Source organism: Dichomitus squalens, assembly GCF_000275845.1.
Source record: "Dichomitus squalens LYAD-421 SS1 unplaced genomic scaffold DICSQscaffold_59, whole genome shotgun sequence".
NCBI lineage: Eukaryota > Fungi > Basidiomycota > Agaricomycetes > Polyporales > Polyporaceae > Dichomitus > Dichomitus squalens.
Window position 1 is genome coordinate 61159 of NW_006766941.1, and position 17740 is coordinate 78898.

The 17740-nt window shown below is 56.4% G+C and overlaps 6 protein-coding genes and 1 pseudogene across 7 annotated transcripts; 6 read left to right on the forward strand and 1 right to left on the reverse strand.

Annotated features, from left to right (window-relative positions):
- Positions 1–3111: 3111 nt before the first annotated feature.
- DICSQDRAFT_149928 (uncharacterized protein) lies at positions 3112–3783 on the forward strand (the record flags this gene model as incomplete). Its single annotated transcript, XM_007369976.1, has 4 exons — positions 3112–3117; positions 3156–3295; positions 3348–3488; positions 3543–3783. The coding sequence occupies 4 exons, from the start codon at positions 3112–3114 to the stop codon at positions 3781–3783; spliced, it is 528 nt and encodes a 175-aa protein (XP_007370038.1).
- Positions 3784–4027: 244 nt separating this feature from the next.
- DICSQDRAFT_157481 (Pantoate-beta-alanine ligase) lies at positions 4028–5618 on the forward strand. Its single transcript, XM_007369977.1, has 5 exons — positions 4028–4286; positions 4351–4700; positions 4761–4882; positions 4939–5369; positions 5428–5618. Exons 1-4 carry the CDS (start codon positions 4058–4060, stop codon positions 5333–5335), a joined length of 1098 nt encoding a protein of 365 aa, XP_007370039.1. The 5' UTR covers positions 4028–4057; the 3' UTR covers positions 5336–5369; positions 5428–5618.
- Positions 5619–5624: 6 nt separating this feature from the next.
- On the reverse strand, positions 5625–5708 carry DICSQDRAFT_t176 (annotated as a pseudogene). Its single transcript has one exon. The product of its transcript is annotated as a tRNA-OTHER (tRNA).
- Positions 5709–5926: 218 nt separating this feature from the next.
- On the forward strand, positions 5927–6882 carry DICSQDRAFT_69911 (PAP2-domain-containing protein; the record flags this gene model as incomplete). Its single annotated transcript, XM_007369978.1, has 5 exons — positions 5927–5966; positions 6034–6098; positions 6161–6287; positions 6342–6534; positions 6603–6882. 5 exons carry the CDS (start codon positions 5927–5929, stop codon positions 6880–6882), a joined length of 705 nt encoding a protein of 234 aa, XP_007370040.1.
- Positions 6883–7697: 815 nt separating this feature from the next.
- DICSQDRAFT_92549 (MFS general substrate transporter) lies at positions 7698–10588 on the forward strand. Its single transcript, XM_007369979.1, has 10 exons — positions 7698–8096; positions 8161–8250; positions 8311–8391; positions 8450–8489; positions 8566–8632; positions 8993–9080; positions 9338–9605; positions 9673–9865; positions 9923–10148; positions 10224–10588. The coding sequence occupies exons 1-10, from the start codon at positions 7815–7817 to the stop codon at positions 10485–10487; spliced, it is 1599 nt and encodes a 532-aa protein (XP_007370041.1). The 5' UTR covers positions 7698–7814; the 3' UTR covers positions 10488–10588.
- A 705-nt stretch (positions 10589–11293) lies between these two features.
- On the forward strand, positions 11294–12845 carry DICSQDRAFT_183332 (uncharacterized protein). Its single transcript, XM_007369980.1, has one exon. The coding sequence runs from the start codon at positions 11390–11392 to the stop codon at positions 12248–12250; it is 861 nt and encodes a 286-aa protein (XP_007370042.1). The 5' UTR covers positions 11294–11389; the 3' UTR covers positions 12251–12845.
- A 1351-nt stretch (positions 12846–14196) lies between these two features.
- DICSQDRAFT_69964 (P-loop containing nucleoside triphosphate hydrolase protein) lies at positions 14197–16109 on the forward strand (the record flags this gene model as incomplete). Its single annotated transcript, XM_007369981.1, has 5 exons — positions 14197–14377; positions 14441–14699; positions 14764–14868; positions 14938–15074; positions 15154–16109. The coding sequence occupies 5 exons, from the start codon at positions 14197–14199 to the stop codon at positions 16107–16109; spliced, it is 1638 nt and encodes a 545-aa protein (XP_007370043.1).
- Positions 16110–17740: the final 1631 nt, after the last annotated feature.

A 17740-nucleotide genomic window follows, 5' to 3' on the forward strand; every position in this document is an offset into this window, starting at 1 on the left:
GGCGTACGCTAGGCAGAAACGGGCCATCCTGAGCAGTATCCGGCGCCATCGAGAGCACGCTGGAGGCCGCTTGACCACGGTCCTCCGCAGGCCCAGGCGTCTAGACTGGTGCCTCTGACTTCGGTGAGCAGGGAACAAGGTCCGAGAAGGCACCCCATGTTCACTACCTCCACACATTTGACTGCTTCCTCACCATTTATACGTCATTGCTTCTCTCACCTCATAAGCTCCTCATCGTAACAATAGATTGAGTATAGGTGATTGATGCGACACCGGCTTTGGGTATATACTTAGTGGTCTATGTATCCCACAAACTTCAGGCATTGTTGAGACTGATATCTATCATATGTCCTCCAATTTTCGTAAGATTCTGTGGAGCTGAACGCGAGCTATGGGGATGCCATGTTCCGAGCACCTACGTGAAAGGGGTTTTGCAAAACCCATAAGCGCCTGCAAGAAACGGCTTCCCTAGGATGTCTACCTATCTTTGGAGCTATCGGGGATGATTTCAGTATCCAAAATGCACCCATAAATTCATACAGAAAGATATTTGAGCTTTCTCAGTGAGAGACAAAGAGAGATCTGTATATCAAGTTGGGCGTCAACTCGCTTGGAGGTGTAACTAAATGTCTCCTGCTCGCAAAGGCGTCCTCCAGCTCATTTGGCTCCAAAAAAGTTGACAGATGATATCAAAATGGGTGTAGTATTATGTGTTTGAGATATCAGAGCCATGCATTAGGAGGGGAGGGAGAGCTTGGGGTTTTGCAAAACCCCTTGAGGGATAGTAACCCATCGCCGCTGCTATCCTTGGGCTTCCCTGAGTGCATGGACGGCATGTGCCACGTGAAACTGGTGCGATACGTCTCATGTCAAATATCGGTAGAGTTGAATGGTAGGAGAGTGACAGCGGAAGACAGGCATCGCAGGCTGCAGTCAGCGCAAGGTCCCCCACGATTCGTAGTGTACGAGGCAGAATGCTGCCATTCGCCCCTGCCATTCTGCCAGTGGCAATTGCCGTTCTGCCAGCGGGCCTGCACTGGCAAATACTGGCAGATATATTCAGCGCTCATACCAGAAAATGGTCTTAGGGGTGGTTCCCGCGGGCTTCTGATGCCTGGCTATTCATACAAAAGCCCTGTAAAAGTACTAGTATGTGACGGCTTCCACAGCACTGCGTTCTGTGGGCTCAGGACGATGCTGATTGCTCTCACCTTGTTCTTTGGTGAAAGTGTGACCGGCGCTAGAACAATGAGGAGCAGCCTACGCCGCTCGTCATGCACTACACCCCTTCAGAAAGCTTTGAAGCCTCATCTGAGGCTTACTGGTAAGCTGACAACGTTTTCAGGTACTCCCTAAGGCACTCTGATGAATGTATGTCAAGAGGAACTAACTCCAGACTCGATGTCTCTCCACGGAGGCGCTTAAATATTTGCCAGTTTCTGCCGACCATGGCAATTGCCATATCTGCCATATCGGCCGGCAGAATAGCCCGAAACATTTCTGCCATGTACCCACGAGCACCACCCGGCAACAGGAAACGTATCCCGGTTGGCGCTCAACCCGAACCCGGTCAAGCCGGACGGCTCGATATGGTTTGGCCTTCAGCCTGCCGTCCATCATCTGCTCCCTACCACGACCTTTCTCAGAGTATGGCTCCGCTGGAAGAAAAACGGACGCTAGTCACCAGCGGAACAGGTACATCCAGGATCCACTCCATCGCGTCATCTCGTCCGTTCACGCAGCAGGAAGGTGCTTCACAAACAATGAGTTCGGTGGCTAGAAGCTGACCCAAATTTTTCGGTTCGCGTAGATTGACGTATTATTCCCCTCGAACTCGGGGCTCGAGGACGCCTTGAGAGGCTTGGACTTCACCTATCAGACGTGCGCGTCCTCTCTGTCGGACTTTTTGGAGTTCGCTAAGCCGTACGCACAAGAAAGGTACTCTCTTGCCACGATCCTTTCGCGATGTTAGAGTATATTTGCCACAGCCTGGGCCACAAAACCGAGGCTCGAAGTGGAGTTGAGATCGCTCGAGATCGTGCTCCACTTGACCTCGAGAGAACGCTGCTGCAGAATAATTTGTGTCCTGAGAGAGACTTGTTTATGCCGTGAGTTCCCATGATGGAAAGTAGTGTTCAGGATCCTCCCCCTTCAGTGCTACACGCGCACCGCGGGATGCCTGCGCGATGGGTGGTAGGTTTAGCGCTCATGGCATCCGGGATACCACCGTACCAGTATATTTGACACGCACTCGCTCAAAGCAAATATCCACACGCTCCACTTCACTCAGAATACTCGCATCTGTATCTCGAGCGAACGTCAGATAGCCCAAGAATTCTCGCCCTAGGCTCTACCAAATATACTCTGTTGTGTATCGGCAGAGCACCCTGGCAAGTCCCAGATGTCTTTGAGGGGGAATTCTGACAACGCCGGATGATCCCAGACTACGTCTGTGCAGACATTTGCTTGAGGATGCAGGACGGGTGCTACAGCACAATTCCCACGCATCTTGTACCTAGGGTGCTATACTGAGACTGCCGCTGCCTCAGGGAATTACAGCACGCTTACCAACTCTCTCTTTTTCAAGCAAGGTCTCAGCACTGGGAGCCTCTACCGATGATGACGGCGACGTCTGGTGTTTGGATCCGAGAGGCATCCTTACGCTGGTAGTGGGCAAGCAGACTTACGAGACTCTCGGAATCGTGGGTGAGCCGCTCCCATGGAAGGAATGCTGCGACACGCGCGGTAGGGAACTGAGTATCCAGCTGGCACGGAGCACTGACGGCTCCTATTACGCATACAGTGATTCGCATATGCGTGAACAAAAGAACGCAGTTCGGAGCCTTCAAACGTTGGCCGACGTACGGCATCAAGGAAGCCGAGGCTCTGCGGCGATGGGATGAGCACAGAGGCCCCTGGAAAATCACCTATTCCATCAAAGATGCGGGTACGTATCACGTCCGCAGAATGGGCGGTCCGATTGTGTGTATGCACACGGCATGGATTCAAGCTACACAGTTTGAGATGAAGGCGTGACCTCGCGCATATAGCATCCTGTAAGTCGATTTCGAGCTATACTCACACGCCTTCGTTGTACAGACAGCACGATCCATGCCGGTGGTGTATCCCAGAAGCTTCATGCGAACATTATGAAGCGAACAAACACGTATATACCGAACGTGACGGCCGATACATTGATGTTACAAGAGAACGACGAGGATCCATTAGAAGACTGGGAAGAGTCAGTGTCGGAAATGTTTGAATGGGTCGGGATGGCGGCACTGGGTTCCCAGAGGTCAGCTCGCATTCGCTGGTGCTCCATATACCAACGGCTGACATGCAGCCAGGTTATCAGCGGGTGACCGCTGCGATCCATATATTTCGGTTTATGCGCCTCCGGACCCATCTCAGGTCGGCGACCTCACCGTCATCGGATGGACCGGCTTGATCACTTCGGAATTCTTGAGTCAAGTTGTTGAGACCATCCTGTACGGCTTCTTCTGCATTCCGTGTAGAGTGAAACTTAACAAGATGCCCAGCAGATCACCGAACGTCGCCTCGCCTAGCTTCGTGTCCGTCACTGCGCACGCCGTCCCGACATCCCCAGTAACCTACATACCGGACGATCCTCTCAAAGCGCATCCTTCACTCCGCGCTCCCCACGTAGACGCGGAAGACACAATTTCGGTTGTATACATGAGGGAGGAAGGCGCAGCTGGACAAGCAGGGTGTTCTTGGCTGTTGGCGGAGAGCATCGGACGTTGGGACAAGAGACGGGGTTAATTTGGGCCTATTGTGTAGTAAATGGTGTAGATTGCGCATGCATGGCTGCAAACACCTCGCTGTGTCGACGTTGTGGCTAGCTTTGGAGCGAACTCAGGCACGCGCGACGGGAGGATGCACATGATATCACGTGTGTCGCGCGCGCGGTGTCGGTCGAGGGGCGGATCTCACCCGGATCTAGCTTTTCATCCTCGTCCGACATCCACCATGGCATCTTCACCAGATCTTCATTCCACCCGCCCTGCTCCTTCTGGTCTCCTGTCGGTCTGCGTCGATGCGTGCTCTGGCGCGGCTCGGTCTCTTCGGTTCAATCGCTCGACGTCCTAGCCCCGCACTTGCACTCTTTTGCCGCAACATGACCACCGGACTCCCGCCATCCCCCATCCCGCTCTTTCCGACAGTCGCCTCGTATAGGGTGTGGAGGAGGAAGGCGTTTGATGAGAAGAAGAGTGTCGGATTCGTCGCGACGATGGGCGCGTTGCATGAGGGGCATCTGTCTCTCGGTGCGTACAGCGCAGTCCTCGGCATCCCGACAAAGCACTGACCAAACCTCGATGCCTTGTACAGTACGTCGCTCTCTCGCAGAGAACGACCTGACAGTCATGTCCATATTTGTGAACCCAGCCCAGTTCGCGCCCCATGAAGACCTCGCGACGTACCCCCGTACCCTCCCTCGAGACCTGGAACTGCTCACCGCGATCTCCGTGGATACGCCCTCCGGGCCGCGCTCCGCGTCCGCCGTCTTTGTGCCGACGGTGAGCGAGATGTACCCCAGCGGCATCACCCAGAGCGTAGCGGAGCAGAAGGGCACGTTCGTCGAGGTCAAAGGCTACGGGCACCAGATGGAAGGCAGGACGCGCCCCAACTTCTTCCGCGGCGTCGCGACCGTCGTCACCAAGCTCTTCAACGTCATCGAGGTAGGGCTGCATCATCGAGTGTGTGGCGATGGGATCTGACCAACGCATCTGTGCGCGCAGCCGACGCGTACGTACTTTGGGCAGAAGGACATCCAGCAGGCCCTTCTGCTTCGCCGGCTCACGCGCGACCTTCTGCTCTCACACCCGGAGCCGCAGAACCTCTTCATCGTGCCGACAGCCCGGTGCGTTCTTCGCACGCGTACCATTGCCCACCTCTGACCCCCATTTTGACATACAGCGACCCAAGCACCTCCCTGGCGCTCTCGTCGCGGAACGCCTACCTGTCCCCTCACGAGCGCGAACATGCGGCGCCTGCGCTGTACGCCGCACTGCAGGCTGCACAGTCTGGGTGGGAGGCGAATGCGTCGAAGGCGGACTGCGTCGCGCGTGCGGTGGCTGTGATCGAGGAGACGCAACGCAAGCTTGGGGACTCGGCGGACATACGCCTGGACTACGTCGACATGAACGACCCGGAGTCGTTCGATGTGCTCCCGGATGGCACGTCTCGGGCTGATTGGGAGGCAGACGTTGGCGGACGGCCTGTGATTCTGAGTGGGGCAATATGGGTAGGGAAGACGAGGCTCATCGACAATATTGTCCTAAGTAGGAGCGCAGCGTTTACTAAGCCTTGTTGAATAATAGTCATAATCTCAGGACGGTCTGCAAGTGGTGCGCATGGGTACTTATGTCATGTTCAGCCCGGTTCTCAAGATTCATCTTTGCTCAGCAGGGTGCGTGTACATGGGGTCTAACGCGATGATTCATTCTGCCTACCGTGAAGACTATGTCGGGAGATGCACGGACACCTTGACCATGGCACGCCACGGCTACATACTGTGAGTTAAAACCTTCATGGTAGCGTTCATGATAGGACCCGTTCTGGCTGTTTTGGATTCAAAAATCACATTTTCGAACTGCAACCATAGACACAAACAGGGTTCGAACCTACCGCGCCACGGACACATTTTTGATTACGACCGATCACCTTTACCACTCAGCTATAGTGCCTTCTACAGTAAAAAAAATGGATGTGCCATATTCACCGCAATAAAACCTCTTCAACGTGCTATTGCAGCGTCGTTACCTTCCACTCTATGCACTCACTCTGACATCTACATCTACTTGCTTAAATACTCGCACTCGCCGCAACACCTACTGAGATCGTTTATATCACGTTCACGCTATAGTGCCCACGAAACGCCCTGTCAGGGGCGTCGACGAACGATATGACCTCTCGGGCAGCGCTAGACTTGACCTACGTGTTGTGTAAGTATCTTCAGCCGCTGCATACCCGACACACACCCAATCATGCCATTGATAGTGACGTGACCAGACGATGACTCTTCGACGACGTCGTATATACTGGCTTTACTGACGCTGAGCCCCATTTTGCTGAATGTGAGTCCTCTGCGCCATCCGGGCTTACGCCCAAGACTGAGCTTCGCTGTGCTGCATCGTAGCCGGCTTATGCCGTCTTGACAGTGTGGACGCGCGAACTCGTATTCTTGGAGATGTGGGCGGGACAAATGCTCTGTGAGGCTTTTAACTGGGCGTTGAAACACATAGTCCGGGAAGAGCGTCCAAACCGTGAGTGCACTCGCGTCGCTGGCTATGCTCTCCTAAGCCCTACCTATCCTGCAGATGACTTGGGCGATGGCTACGGTTTTCCGTCTTCGCACAGCCAGTGGATGGGATACTTCCTCAGCTTCCTCATCCTCCACTTCTCGCTACGTCACCGCTTCGTGCCCACCGGCTCCAAGGTGCTCAACTGGGCGCGCGATATCTTCCTTTTCACGTTCATCACCTCATGGTCCGTAGGAGTGGCATACTCTAGGTGCGTCCCAGCCTTCTCCATGTCCTCAGCCCCAACTCAGCCAGTTCGCCATGCTTCCCTTATCCTAGATACTACCTCTCATACCACACCCCCAAGCAAGTGCTCTATGGCTTCAGCATCGGCGTCACGTTCGGTACATTCTACTACCTCCTCACCGAGTTCGTCCCCGTCCGCTTCCCAAACTCTCCTCTAGGCCGTTTCCGGACCGCGCTCCTTACGAACCCCCTGAGCACATGGTTCCGTCTGCGGGACGGCTGGTCGGTCTGGTCGGATGCTGGTACCGAAGCGCAGTACCTGGTATGGCGGAAGGAATGGGACAGGAAAAGGCTGGCAGCTAAGGAGGATTAAGACGGACTATCGTATGGGCTTCGAACCCAAGTTGAAGGATCTGCCTTTATCCTCTAACGTCTAGCACACTTGTCCATGTGGAGGCGACCGATGCGCTGTCGTCGTCGGCTTCGTCGATACAACGATGTTGAGTGGCAGGTCGGCCGCATTAAAAATATACTCCCGAGTTTGCGTGAGATGAGGATCGACGTCGATAATGGCGGTCAAACCGTTAAGGAGCTCGGGCCGCAAGCTCTGTCAAATGAGAACTTGTAGATTGTGATCACATACCCCGCTCTACCCCGGAATGCGGCAAAATCGTTCAGGATCGCCTTGCCGGTGGGGGAGCCGCCAGATCACCGCCACAACTTCCTGTCTTTCCCTGCAACTATGTATGTACTTGCCTGCTCTACCAGCTCGAAACCGTCTGGATTCTGCGCATCGCAGAGTTTTCTCACTCCTGCCACTCGACCAGCTGCGGTGCAAACCTGGAGCAGAAGAATCGGTGACGTCCATGCCAGCAATTGCGGAGGCGTGTGAGTGCGAGCGTTCCCGGTCAGAATCCCCCATCTCCATCATCTCTGCGAGCGAACCCATGACCACCGTTCTCTAACGCGCTCGGCAGGGGGGGCCTGCCGGCTATCTGCTTTTCCGCGGCATGACTGGTCGCTCAGTGCAATTAGCATGTTTGGCACGCGCTCATCCCTGCATCATCGCTCCTCCCCAGGCCCTAGAATAACCGGACAGGCTAACATGATAAACGCGACTATAAGTCGGCGGACGGGCACAACGTTTCTGCGACGCGTCCTTCGTCTCTCCCCTCCTCCCCGTACCTCCCGTCGCCGCGTTTCTCTATCGCTACTCCAGGACTATCTCCACCCGGGCTTGTGTCTACACAATCACGGAACGATTTACGCTGAACACGACTTCAAAACACCCGTCTGTCTCTCACCATGACCGACCGCGATCCAGAGAAGGCGATCCCTGCGCAGAGCAGCAGCTCTCCCGCCGCATCAACCTATTCGAACGAAAAGAGTCGCATTTCCGAGGTCGAACGTGCCTCGGCAAAGGAGGGCGATGCGGCGTTGCACACAGACGTGTACAACGCGCACGTCGATGTGAGCGGGGTGGACGAAAAGAAGCTTCTACGGAAGCTAGACTGGTACTTGGTGCCGTGGCTGTCGTTCCTGTATCTGCTGAGCTTCTTGGACCGCACGAGTATCGGAAATGCTAAGGTACGTCTCGGTCCATCGCGTTTGGGCTGCAAGGGGAGTGTGCTCACGGCAGAGGTACGCGCAGCTGTATCACATGGAGGCGGATTTGCACATTACAGATCAGCAGTACTTGATCGCGCTCACGATATTCTTCTTCTCGTACGCGATATTTGAGGTGTGTGAGCTCTCCGCACGCCGTGCCTTTCCGCTGTTTGCCTAACATGTGTATCCAAAGGTGCCGTCAAACGTCTTCCTGAAACGTCTGCGCCCGTCAATATGGCTTTCACTGCTCATGTTCTTGTGGGGCATCATGATGGTACGTCCTTTGCGAGCTCTGAGCGATGTATGTACTCATTGTATGCGCTGCTTGACAGACAGTACAAGGTCTGGTACATAATTACGGCGGCCTACTAGGTATGTATGTCTTCCATCCCGAGCATCTTCCGCGTTGATCATCATATCCGTCTGACCTTCTCTTCTCTGCATCTAGGAATGCGATGGCTGCTCGGCATGTTCGAAGCCGGTCTGTTCCCAGGCGTGAACTACTATCTCTCGTGGTGGGTATTCATTTGCTTTGGACTCCTCGAGCCATGTGCAGCGCACTCGAGCACCAGGGACATACGTCCAAATGGCACGGTGCACACCTAAGCCTACATTGGCCACTTTTTGCCACGCTCGAGACAAATGCGTCGGAACATGGGGCCCGCGCGCGTCTCGTAATGTTACGAAACGTCCGTGAAGCCAGGAACAGCGACGGCTACGATTTGGGCCTGAACCTCCGCACCCATTGGCAAAAGTTCTATGCGGACTTCACACCCCAATTCTCAGCATCTCCGCGATAACTCTCCTTCCCGCACTGTTCTTGCGTTTCCACTTCTCCGACACGGATACAGAGCTAATAATACGCGCTCATGCAGTTGGTACAAGCGGTCTGAGTTCGGCATCCGCGCCGCTCTATTCTTCTCTGCCGCCACGGTCTCCGGCGCGTTCGGTGGCCTTCTTGCGGTATGTCCCATTCAAAATGGCTACGTCCGTTCGGGGCCGACGGGAAAAGGTCGCTGACCAAGCATCCTCTCCTTCGTCCCCTTCCAACCGTACATTCATCGGGCCTCCCCTCCGTGCCTTCGCGACTTCGCGTGCCTCGAACGGTGAATTCTCGCGTACCTCGTAACGCTCTCGACTCGAACAACTGGATCGGACGGCCTTGCTCTATGCCCCCGCCGCCGTCGCGCAATGTGTCATCTTCGGGATCATGACCGCAGGCGGCGATCTCGAACATGGACGGCATCGCGGGCAAACCAGCGTGGGCATGGATCTTCATCATCGAGGGCCTTGTCACAGTAGTCGCGGGCGCGATGTCGTTCTTCATCATACAGGACTTCCCTGACACGGCGAAGTTCCTAACCGAAGCGGAGCGCACCGTCGTCGTGCGCCGGCTGCAGTCCGACGACCAGTTTAGCGCGGCGGGCGAGAGCCTCAGGTGGCACTACATCTGGAAGAGTGTTCTGGATTACAAGACTTGGATTGGGAGTGGGTGATGGTTTTGCCTTCGAGAGTGGTGACGCATACTGAAAATGAAGCAATTGTGTTCTGATAGTGCTGCTGTATATGGGCGCTGACGGGCCGCTGTACGCGTTCTCGCTCTTCCTGCCCAGCATCATCAACCAGCTTGGGTTCAAGGCGACGCCTGCCAACCTGCTGAGCGTGCCGGTCTACGCCGTGGCGTGTATCCTCACTTGCGTGATCGGATTCTACGCGGACAAGTACGGCAACCGGGGGTACCTCACCATGTACTCGTCCACTTTCCTCACCCCGATCGCCTTGGCTAATTGAGACCGGCATCGCAGGTTCTCGTTGTCCATTGGACTGGTGGGCTACATTATTCTCATCGCGTCGCGCAACGCGACGCTGTCGTACGTCGCTGTGTACCTCGCCGCGTGCGGGATCTATCCCAGCATCCCGAACATCATCGCGTGGGTGTCGAACAACGTCGAGGGCTCGTACAAGCGTAGCGTGACGATCGCCATGGTCATCTCTTTTGGGAACATTAACGGGGCCGTCTCGTCCAACGTCGTACGTACCTCTTCCCTCTCCCCCGTCTATCGCTTTCTCGATTCTTATCTGGGTATTGACTGGGCACGTAACCAGTACCGCGCCCGCGACGCGCCGTGGTACAGGCTCGGACACGGGATTGTGCTGATGTACATCGCGATCGGGCTCGTCATGGCTATCGTCTACCACCTCTGCCTGCGGCGGGAGAACGCAAAGCGCGAGCGGGGCGAGCGCGACGAGATCATCAAGGGCGTCAACGACGGCCGGACGGAGCTCGCGAAGAACGGGACGTACGCGAGCGTCACGGATGCGAAGCGCGACAAGGGCGACGAGTGGAGCGGGTATCGCTACACGCTATAGTGGCTGCGTGTCGGGTTTGTGGTTGGGTGCACGGATCGTTGCATATGGGGCGCCGTGATGACGACCTGACGATCCTGACATGTACATGTATCTTACGATAGCCCACTTACAGACTTGTATTATAGCTTCACTGCTGTCTGTGACGGGGAGCGCGATGGTCCATGGGGTATGGCCAGCTCCATCACGTCCGAGCTGCGGCGTTAGTGGCGGAGATGGTCCCCGCGATGCTCTTCACAGTGGCGGAACAAAGGTGGGGAAGATGGAGGGTTCCGATCATGTAAATCTCCCTGCAAACTGAGGCAATCTTGGAAGTTCAGATTGCTTGGTGCGCCTGAGACACTGTGTGATCGATGTGTATTGTTTGTCTTTAGGCACCGAGGGCGCCGCGCGTTGAACGCATGCCTTAGACTTTACGCTTTCGCCCCTCGGCAAGGGTATGCTCTCGGCCACGAGTTCAGTACATACGATGGGTATCTGAAGATTGGTCGGTACAATCGAGTTTCCTCCTCGCGCCAGATTCCAGAAATGCATATGGCTGCGGGCGATTAATGTTGTTCGCGTCGCTCACCAGCCTGACCACAGTGTCTAGGCCGCTGCAACAGGTGGTTGGAGGAGTTGCCGACGCCATTCGCGGCCGTTCTAACTCCCTGGCGGATGAGTGCGGCAGACCATGTGCCTGATTTCGCGGAGGTGGCGGTGCTGACGCACGGACCTGCCCTAAACCGGATGTGGAGGACGGTGGTCGTCCAACGCTGGACGGACCATTCCTGCAACTGCTGTCCTAGCGCGTCCACGTCTTTGCACCTCCGCATACCCCTTCGCTCTCATACCCCCTCAAAAGCTGCACTCAGCACCCTAATACTCTTCTGTATCACCATCTTCCCCTTCAAGATCACTCAGACATGGGCCGCCCTCTCTTCTCTGCTCCTCGTCAGCCCGTTGTGCGCGTCGAGCCCGAGCCCCAACACCCGGCGGTCGAAAAGTGGACGTACTGGAACGCGTTCGACCCTGATTCAGACGAGTTCTTTGAGAACGACGATGCCGTCTACGAGGCCTTCATTGACCCCGCGGACCGCATCCAGCTCCCAGCCGATCGCACCGAACCACTTGCCGAGCCGATCGACGTCAGCTCCTCCAGCGAGGCCTCGTCCAGCGGACGCGGCACCCCCACGGAGGCCGTCTCAGACATTGACAGCGATGACCTGCGGGCCACGATGAGGGTTAACTTCCAGAATCTGGAGGAAACAAGGGCGAGGATCATGCGCGCCCTCGACCTGCCTCTCGCGCGCAACTCGGCCCTCGACGCGGAGATCGACGCGGGACGCGGTCTTCCTGCTGAGGAACGCGTCGCGTACCTCCTCTCGCTCCTGGAAAGGACGAACTCCGGCCGCGAACCCGGGCAGGAGCAGCGCGGGGCCCAGCTCGAGACGCGTCCTACGCGCGAACGCGTGCCGACGTACCTTGACTGGCCCCCTCAGGACGAGCCGCGTTCTCCCTCCCCCGAGCCTGCGACTATCGTGCGTGTCTCAGTGGCGTCTCCACCCGCACGCCCAGCGACTCCCCCTGCGCAGATCGTGCAGGCGACGCCCTCGTTCGCCTCCCCGTCCCCTCCGCCTTCCGTGACCCCGCGGCTTTATTCGTGGTCCACCTTATCTGCGCCAGGGCCTTCTGTCCCCGCCAGTCCACTCACGAACCGCGGCGCGCGGATGTCTGTGGCACACATCGTGACGCCTTCCCTCATTCCCGTGCACCGTGCTGCGTAGGCGTCGACGTCGACGTCTGCCGTGGTTGCCGCTTAGATGCCGTAGGGGCTGGCCACTGCGACACCTTCTCTAGCTTTACACACGAACATCCATGCCCCATGTCTTGATTGTGTCTCGTCATTCTCGTTCCTCTTCTGGTCTTGGGTCACATAGGTGCTGCTCACCTACTCGCACTCGTTATCCCCCTATGCTTCCACGCTTCGCTCAGCGTCACGATCATTGGAGTGTACTGTATCGTTACCCATTCCTCTGCCCTGCCAATTTAACACTTGCTTGCTCAGGTCTCTCATCGCTTTCCCATCTCGCGCTACTACCACTCTCGTAGCACCTCTGCTGGTCCTCGGGTCTTGCCGCGCCGCAAAAGGGTGTATACACAGTACTACCGTTCGAGTGCCCTGTTTTGCTGTCGTCGTTCGTTGCTCCCTCAAACCGCCACTCGTCTCTCGCTGATCACCAACTACAATTACGAGTACATACATACACACATACGATAGCCAGTCATCCGATGGTATACTCGCGCCCAATCCGCGCACGTCTCGCTTCTGCCTGTGTCACTCAGATAGCCCCAGACGCAATCGCACACGTTCGTTATCCCTGTTATCACCCGTGTCCGCTCTCTCAGCGATGCACACCAGAATAGCTGAGGCTATCGTGGAGAACGCTGGTCGCGAAGGAGGAGGAAGTTCTCTGCTTCGAGCTTCTCCTCGCCATGGTCCGGTCGGCCGACTGCAGAGATGCGACATGCATTTATGTCTCCAAGCGGATCTGGAGGACTATCCAAGCTCGCACCTACCAACCGAGCCTACGACACCTCTTCTCTAGACCGCTTCTTCGTCCCGGGCACCCGGAAGGCGAACCTCAATATGTTCTAGCCGATACTTACTGACGTTTGATTGCAGTCGTGGACCGGATACGTAGGAAGTGCTGTCTTGGTATCCAACACCGGGGGCACCGACCTGTGGCACATCGTGTCCCACCACATCGTAATCAGAGACACTGTAGGATAATCACCTAGTTGGGCATCCCTTCGTAATCCCCTTTGGGAGGTTTGATAAAGCCGTGTTATATGCTGATTTTATTCAATGTGCAGTGTGCGGCTGGTGTGAGACAAATGTGGGACGCGGCGAGGCACTGTCTTTGTCTTAACGTGGCTCGGATCGCGATACCCCTACGATGGGACACGTGGTCCTATAGTCCAATGCCCCCGGTGCAAATCAGGCTTTCGCACGACGTTACACACGCAGTCCGTCCTATGTAAATGAGACTTTCGAGCTCTAAGCTAGGGCTGAGCACGGTATACGACTAACGTGGGATAACACGCGTACACCTCGCATCCATCGGCCTTTCAAATTGTCCGTGATACTACTACTTAGTACAGTGGCCCCAGCCTGGCTGTGCATGTTTGAACACGCCCTTCCGCCTGGAGAGCACGGAAAGCGCCATCTTCGATGGTCAGACTAACTATGCATTGTCCTGCAGGATGACGGGAATCTATGTAGGATCAAGGCGAGGTGGTGCGGTCCCGAGAGGGTACCTGTGCTCCTCGCGGCACTGATAGACAACGACATCACGATGACTAGGATCGCTTGCGCCAGGCGAGCGGGTGCGAGAGATATGACTGATGTGCGGAGGTTGGAGGTGAGCATCAGAGTATAAGTACTGCGTCGCGCACCCACTTTCGCCATCAACAGGTTCAGGCCACTGAGCCGCCGCGGCTCTGTACCACCTCTTGCTGTACCTTTCGCGCACTCAGCTCTCCGACGCGCGCCGTCCGTGTCTTCCCGTAAACCATGGACGCAGCACAGGTGCTGCAAACTGTACTCGCCGTCTTCCAGTCCGGAGGCGCGAACGCGGCTGCGGACCACCCGACGGCGTCCGGTGCAACAGCGGCTTCAGCCCAGAGCACCTCCTACTACCAGCTGCCAATGGCCCCTACCGCCGCCGCGATGACGCTGCCGCAGATGATCATGATGATCTTCTCGATGTCGGCGTTTCGCGACTGGGCGAAGCTGCTCCTCATCGGCGCGTTCCTCGAAACTTGCCGCAGGAGCTTTACGAGAGTTTGGGAGGGGATCGTAGACTACTTCTGGGTTACTGTCTCCCTTGATTGGGATGACGACGCCGCTGGTACGTCTACTGTTCTCTGCGGATCTTGTAGCCGGTATTCTGACTATCGTGGCCTACGCGCAGATTGGTTGATGTATTGGCTGTCGCGGCGGAAAGTCTTCCAGACCGCGCGCAGCATTGAAGTCAGCACTTATTTCTTCGGGCTCGACGACGCACGCGCGGACGATCTCGGAGAGGTTGAAGACGGGGAGGACCAGGTGTCGTTCCTTCCCTCGCTCTCGCGGACGTACTCGTTTTGGTACCGCAGACGTTACGTGACTGTCAGTCGGAACCGCGAGAATGAGGGCGGCTGGCATAGGCCCAAAGTCAGACTAGAGGTCCAGTACGCACCAGCCCTTGCAGACATCTTGTGGTGGTGGGCTCGACTGACGTGAGAGGCTCGGCAGGATGCTCACACGCAATTCGCGCCTTCTGCGCGAGCTCCTGATGGAAGCGCGCAAGGAGTACAAGGCTGCGAGCGAGCACCTGATCAACGTCTATGTGGCAGAAACGTGAGTGCTTCAGCTGCCGCCGCACGAGTCAGCCGCTCAAGTCGCGAACCTTGGAACGCGATGTCACAGATCCGACCGGTGGAAGCGGGTCGCCACCCAGGAGAAGCGTCCGACGTCTTCTGTCATCCTCGACCCGGGCGTCCTAGAGCTCATCCTAGACGACGCCAAGGACTTCCTCAGCAGCAGGAAGTGGTACGCCGACCGAGGTGCGTGCCCTCTGCGTATAGATACGAGTGCCACCCTTATCTTAACCTAATCGCCCTTTTCCTTCCTTTCTCTGCACAGGCATCCCGTTCCGCCGGGGATACCTGCTCTATGGCGCGCCGGGCGCGGGAAAGACATCTCTGATCCACAGTATCGCGGGCGAGCTCGGGCTGGACATCTACATCCTCTCGCTGACGGTGATGGCCCTGGACGACAACAGCCTCAAGTCGCTCATCGCGCACCTGCCGAAGTCGTGTATCGTTCTCATCGAGGATATCGACGCCGCGTTCACGCGCGGGATGAAGCGCGACATCTCCGATCCCGAGGCGCAGGGCGGTCCCGCCTCCGCTGCCGAGGGCAGCCCGAGGGAGGACGGCTCCAAGGGAAACAAGAGCACACGGGACACGTTGTTCAATGGCGTCACCCTCAGCGGGCTGCTCAATGCGCTGGACGGCATCGCTGCTCAGGAAGGCCGGATACTGTTCGCGACTACGAACGACTACTCGGCGCTCGACCCTGCACTGCTGCGGCCTGGGAGGCTGGATCTGCACATCGAGTTCAACCTTGCGAGCGAGTATCAGGCGAAGGAGCTCTTCAAGCGGTTCTATACGTCTTCTGCGGACGCTCCTGCTGAGGAGGCCGATGAGAAGATCAACGAAAAGGACTCGGGGTACAACTCACGTTCGGCCTCCCCAGCTCGCGCTGCCGCCGCCGATCCTCAGTCTTCAGCGATGCCTGAAAGCGTGAAGAGCGTATATGTTGGAATGACACACGCAACGCGTACATATCAATTGTCTCCGGAGAAGGCGGAGGCCCTCGCAGAGCGTTTCGCTGCAATCATTCCTCCGCGCACGTTCTCGATGGCGACGCTGCAGGGATACCTGATGGCGTACAAGGTTCGGCCCTATGCTGCGGTTATGGAGGCGCCTGCCTGGGTTGAGAAGAAGCAGAAGGAAAAGGCCGGTCAGGCGGTAGCCAAAAAAGACTCCAGCCTGAGTGGAGAAGGGCTGGATAATGCTTCGAAAGTATCTTCGTGAGATATGTATTTGCTAGAGACAGGGTACACGGATTGTAGCATAGGTAGCTCTAGCGAGCTCTTCTTCACGTTGGCGCTACTGCTGCGGATCAAGGAAGGAAAAGAAACGAACGGTATCAGTGTAGAGTACAATGCAACTGCCATTTCGGGTATATGAATCGCAATCCCGAGTCGATTACGGAGAGGGTATAGTGAAGGTGGGGCCGAGGTGCTGGTATCCAGAAATATGACGAAAGCGAGATGGAGCTCCTGCGTCCCGCCACTTTCTCACCGTCCTCGGGCTCTGCCGTAGGGCCCACCGATCCTGGGCGGCCTTGATTGGAGACTGGATGATGAAGGCCAGACCCAGACATAGCCCATACGCTAGGCCAGCAAAGACGAGTACTATGGGCTCGACGATGTCTGAGGACGTGGTTAATAGGTGCGAGAGGAAGACATGAGAGCGAATGGCGCTAGCTCACTGAAGAATAGACATCGGACAAGTCCGATTGCGAAATCGTAAACTACTCTGGCGATGCCGTAACACAGGTCTGCGAACAGTCGGTAAGCCGTACGAACTCCAGCAAGTAAGTATCGGTATAAGACACCTACGAGAGAAGATGCTGATCACGGACCTAGTACCGTTCTATCAAGTGAGTATGCATCGAATGTTGTTCAAAGACGGCAATGACTTACCCCATGCTGCAGTTACGACTTACTACGTGGGTCACGCATGAGGGTAGGTAGGTTTGGGTGTCCTAGGGCCCGAGTATTCTTCCTTTAGCATATATACTCGAGCGAGCATGAGCGCACTTGATTCTCCAGCACTGGTCGTAGGCAGTGGGGTGGGCCCCACTTGGAGTGGAGACGCCTCAGGGTTATGATATGTATGCCCGCCTCATATGATAAAAGGTTCACAAGAGTAACCACCTTCTGCCTGTTGCTGAGTATTGTTGATCAGTTGCATGGAAGGTTGGGGCGTGTCCACTACGCAAACAATACGATGTGATGCGCGTCAGCACCAGGCGCTTGCAACAGTACTGTACGGCGGCTCGGCTATGATTGTCTTTTGTCTCTGCCATGTGCGAGACGCGTGGGTCGCTCGACAAGGATGTGACGCGGGATACACCTGTCTGTACTGCTCTTCTTCCTCCGTTCCATTGTACACGACTGCACGGTTGACGTTATTCTCGGTAGAGACTACAACGAGGTTTGCAAACCTCTGGGATATCGGGCCAGGGAGGTATCAAACCTCCCAACCCACGCGGTCTTAGTGATACGCGTCGGTTAGAGTTTCGGTTAGGGTTCGGTTAGGGTTCGGGTTTGGGTTCGGTTCGGGTTTGGGCTTGGGTTTGGGTTAGGCTTTGCTCACAACTCCTCCTCCCCCAAGAGGGGAGGCCGTCTGTATTTATCGCGCGAACGAGGCTTTAGAGTGCCCGCCTGAGTGCTCCCGGCTCGGGGGCCCCCCCGAGCGCAGCGAGGGAGGGGAGGGAGCACGAATGGCGGGTCCTCCTCGCGCAAACCATAAATTCTCGCATCAAGCGCCACAATACCAATTGGGCACTTTGATCATCAAAAATTGCGCGCTGATGCGCCACGGTAGCGCCAGCGTCGGTGGTCTTCCATGTCGCGCGTCCCCCACCCTCCTCTCCC

What these genes read in the sequence shown, in the direction of transcription:
- DICSQDRAFT_92549 (XM_007369979.1), top strand. Translation starts at nt 7,815, where the DNA reads ATGACCGACCGCGATCCAGAGAAGGCGATCCCTGCGCAGAGCAGCAGC. An exon ending in CGAGTATCGGAAATGCTAAG is followed by an intron (nt 8,097 to 8,160) that starts GTACGTCTCGGT and finishes AGGTACGCGCAG; the next exon opens with CTGTATCACATGGAGGCGGA. An exon ending in AACCGGGGGTACCTCACCAT is followed by an intron (nt 9,866 to 9,922) that starts GTACTCGTCCAC and finishes CCGGCATCGCAG; the next exon opens with GTTCTCGTTGTCCATTGGAC.
- DICSQDRAFT_157481 (XM_007369977.1), top strand. Translation starts at nt 4,058, where the DNA reads ATGCGTGCTCTGGCGCGGCTCGGTCTCTTCGGTTCAATCGCTCGACGT. An exon ending in TGAGGGGCATCTGTCTCTCG is followed by an intron (nt 4,287 to 4,350) that starts GTGCGTACAGCG and finishes TGCCTTGTACAG; the next exon opens with TACGTCGCTCTCTCGCAGAG. An exon ending in TTCATCGTGCCGACAGCCCG is followed by an intron (nt 4,883 to 4,938) that starts GTGCGTTCTTCG and finishes TTTGACATACAG; the next exon opens with CGACCCAAGCACCTCCCTGG.
- DICSQDRAFT_183332 (XM_007369980.1), top strand. Translation starts at nt 11,390, where the DNA reads ATGGGCCGCCCTCTCTTCTCTGCTCCTCGTCAGCCCGTTGTGCGCGTC.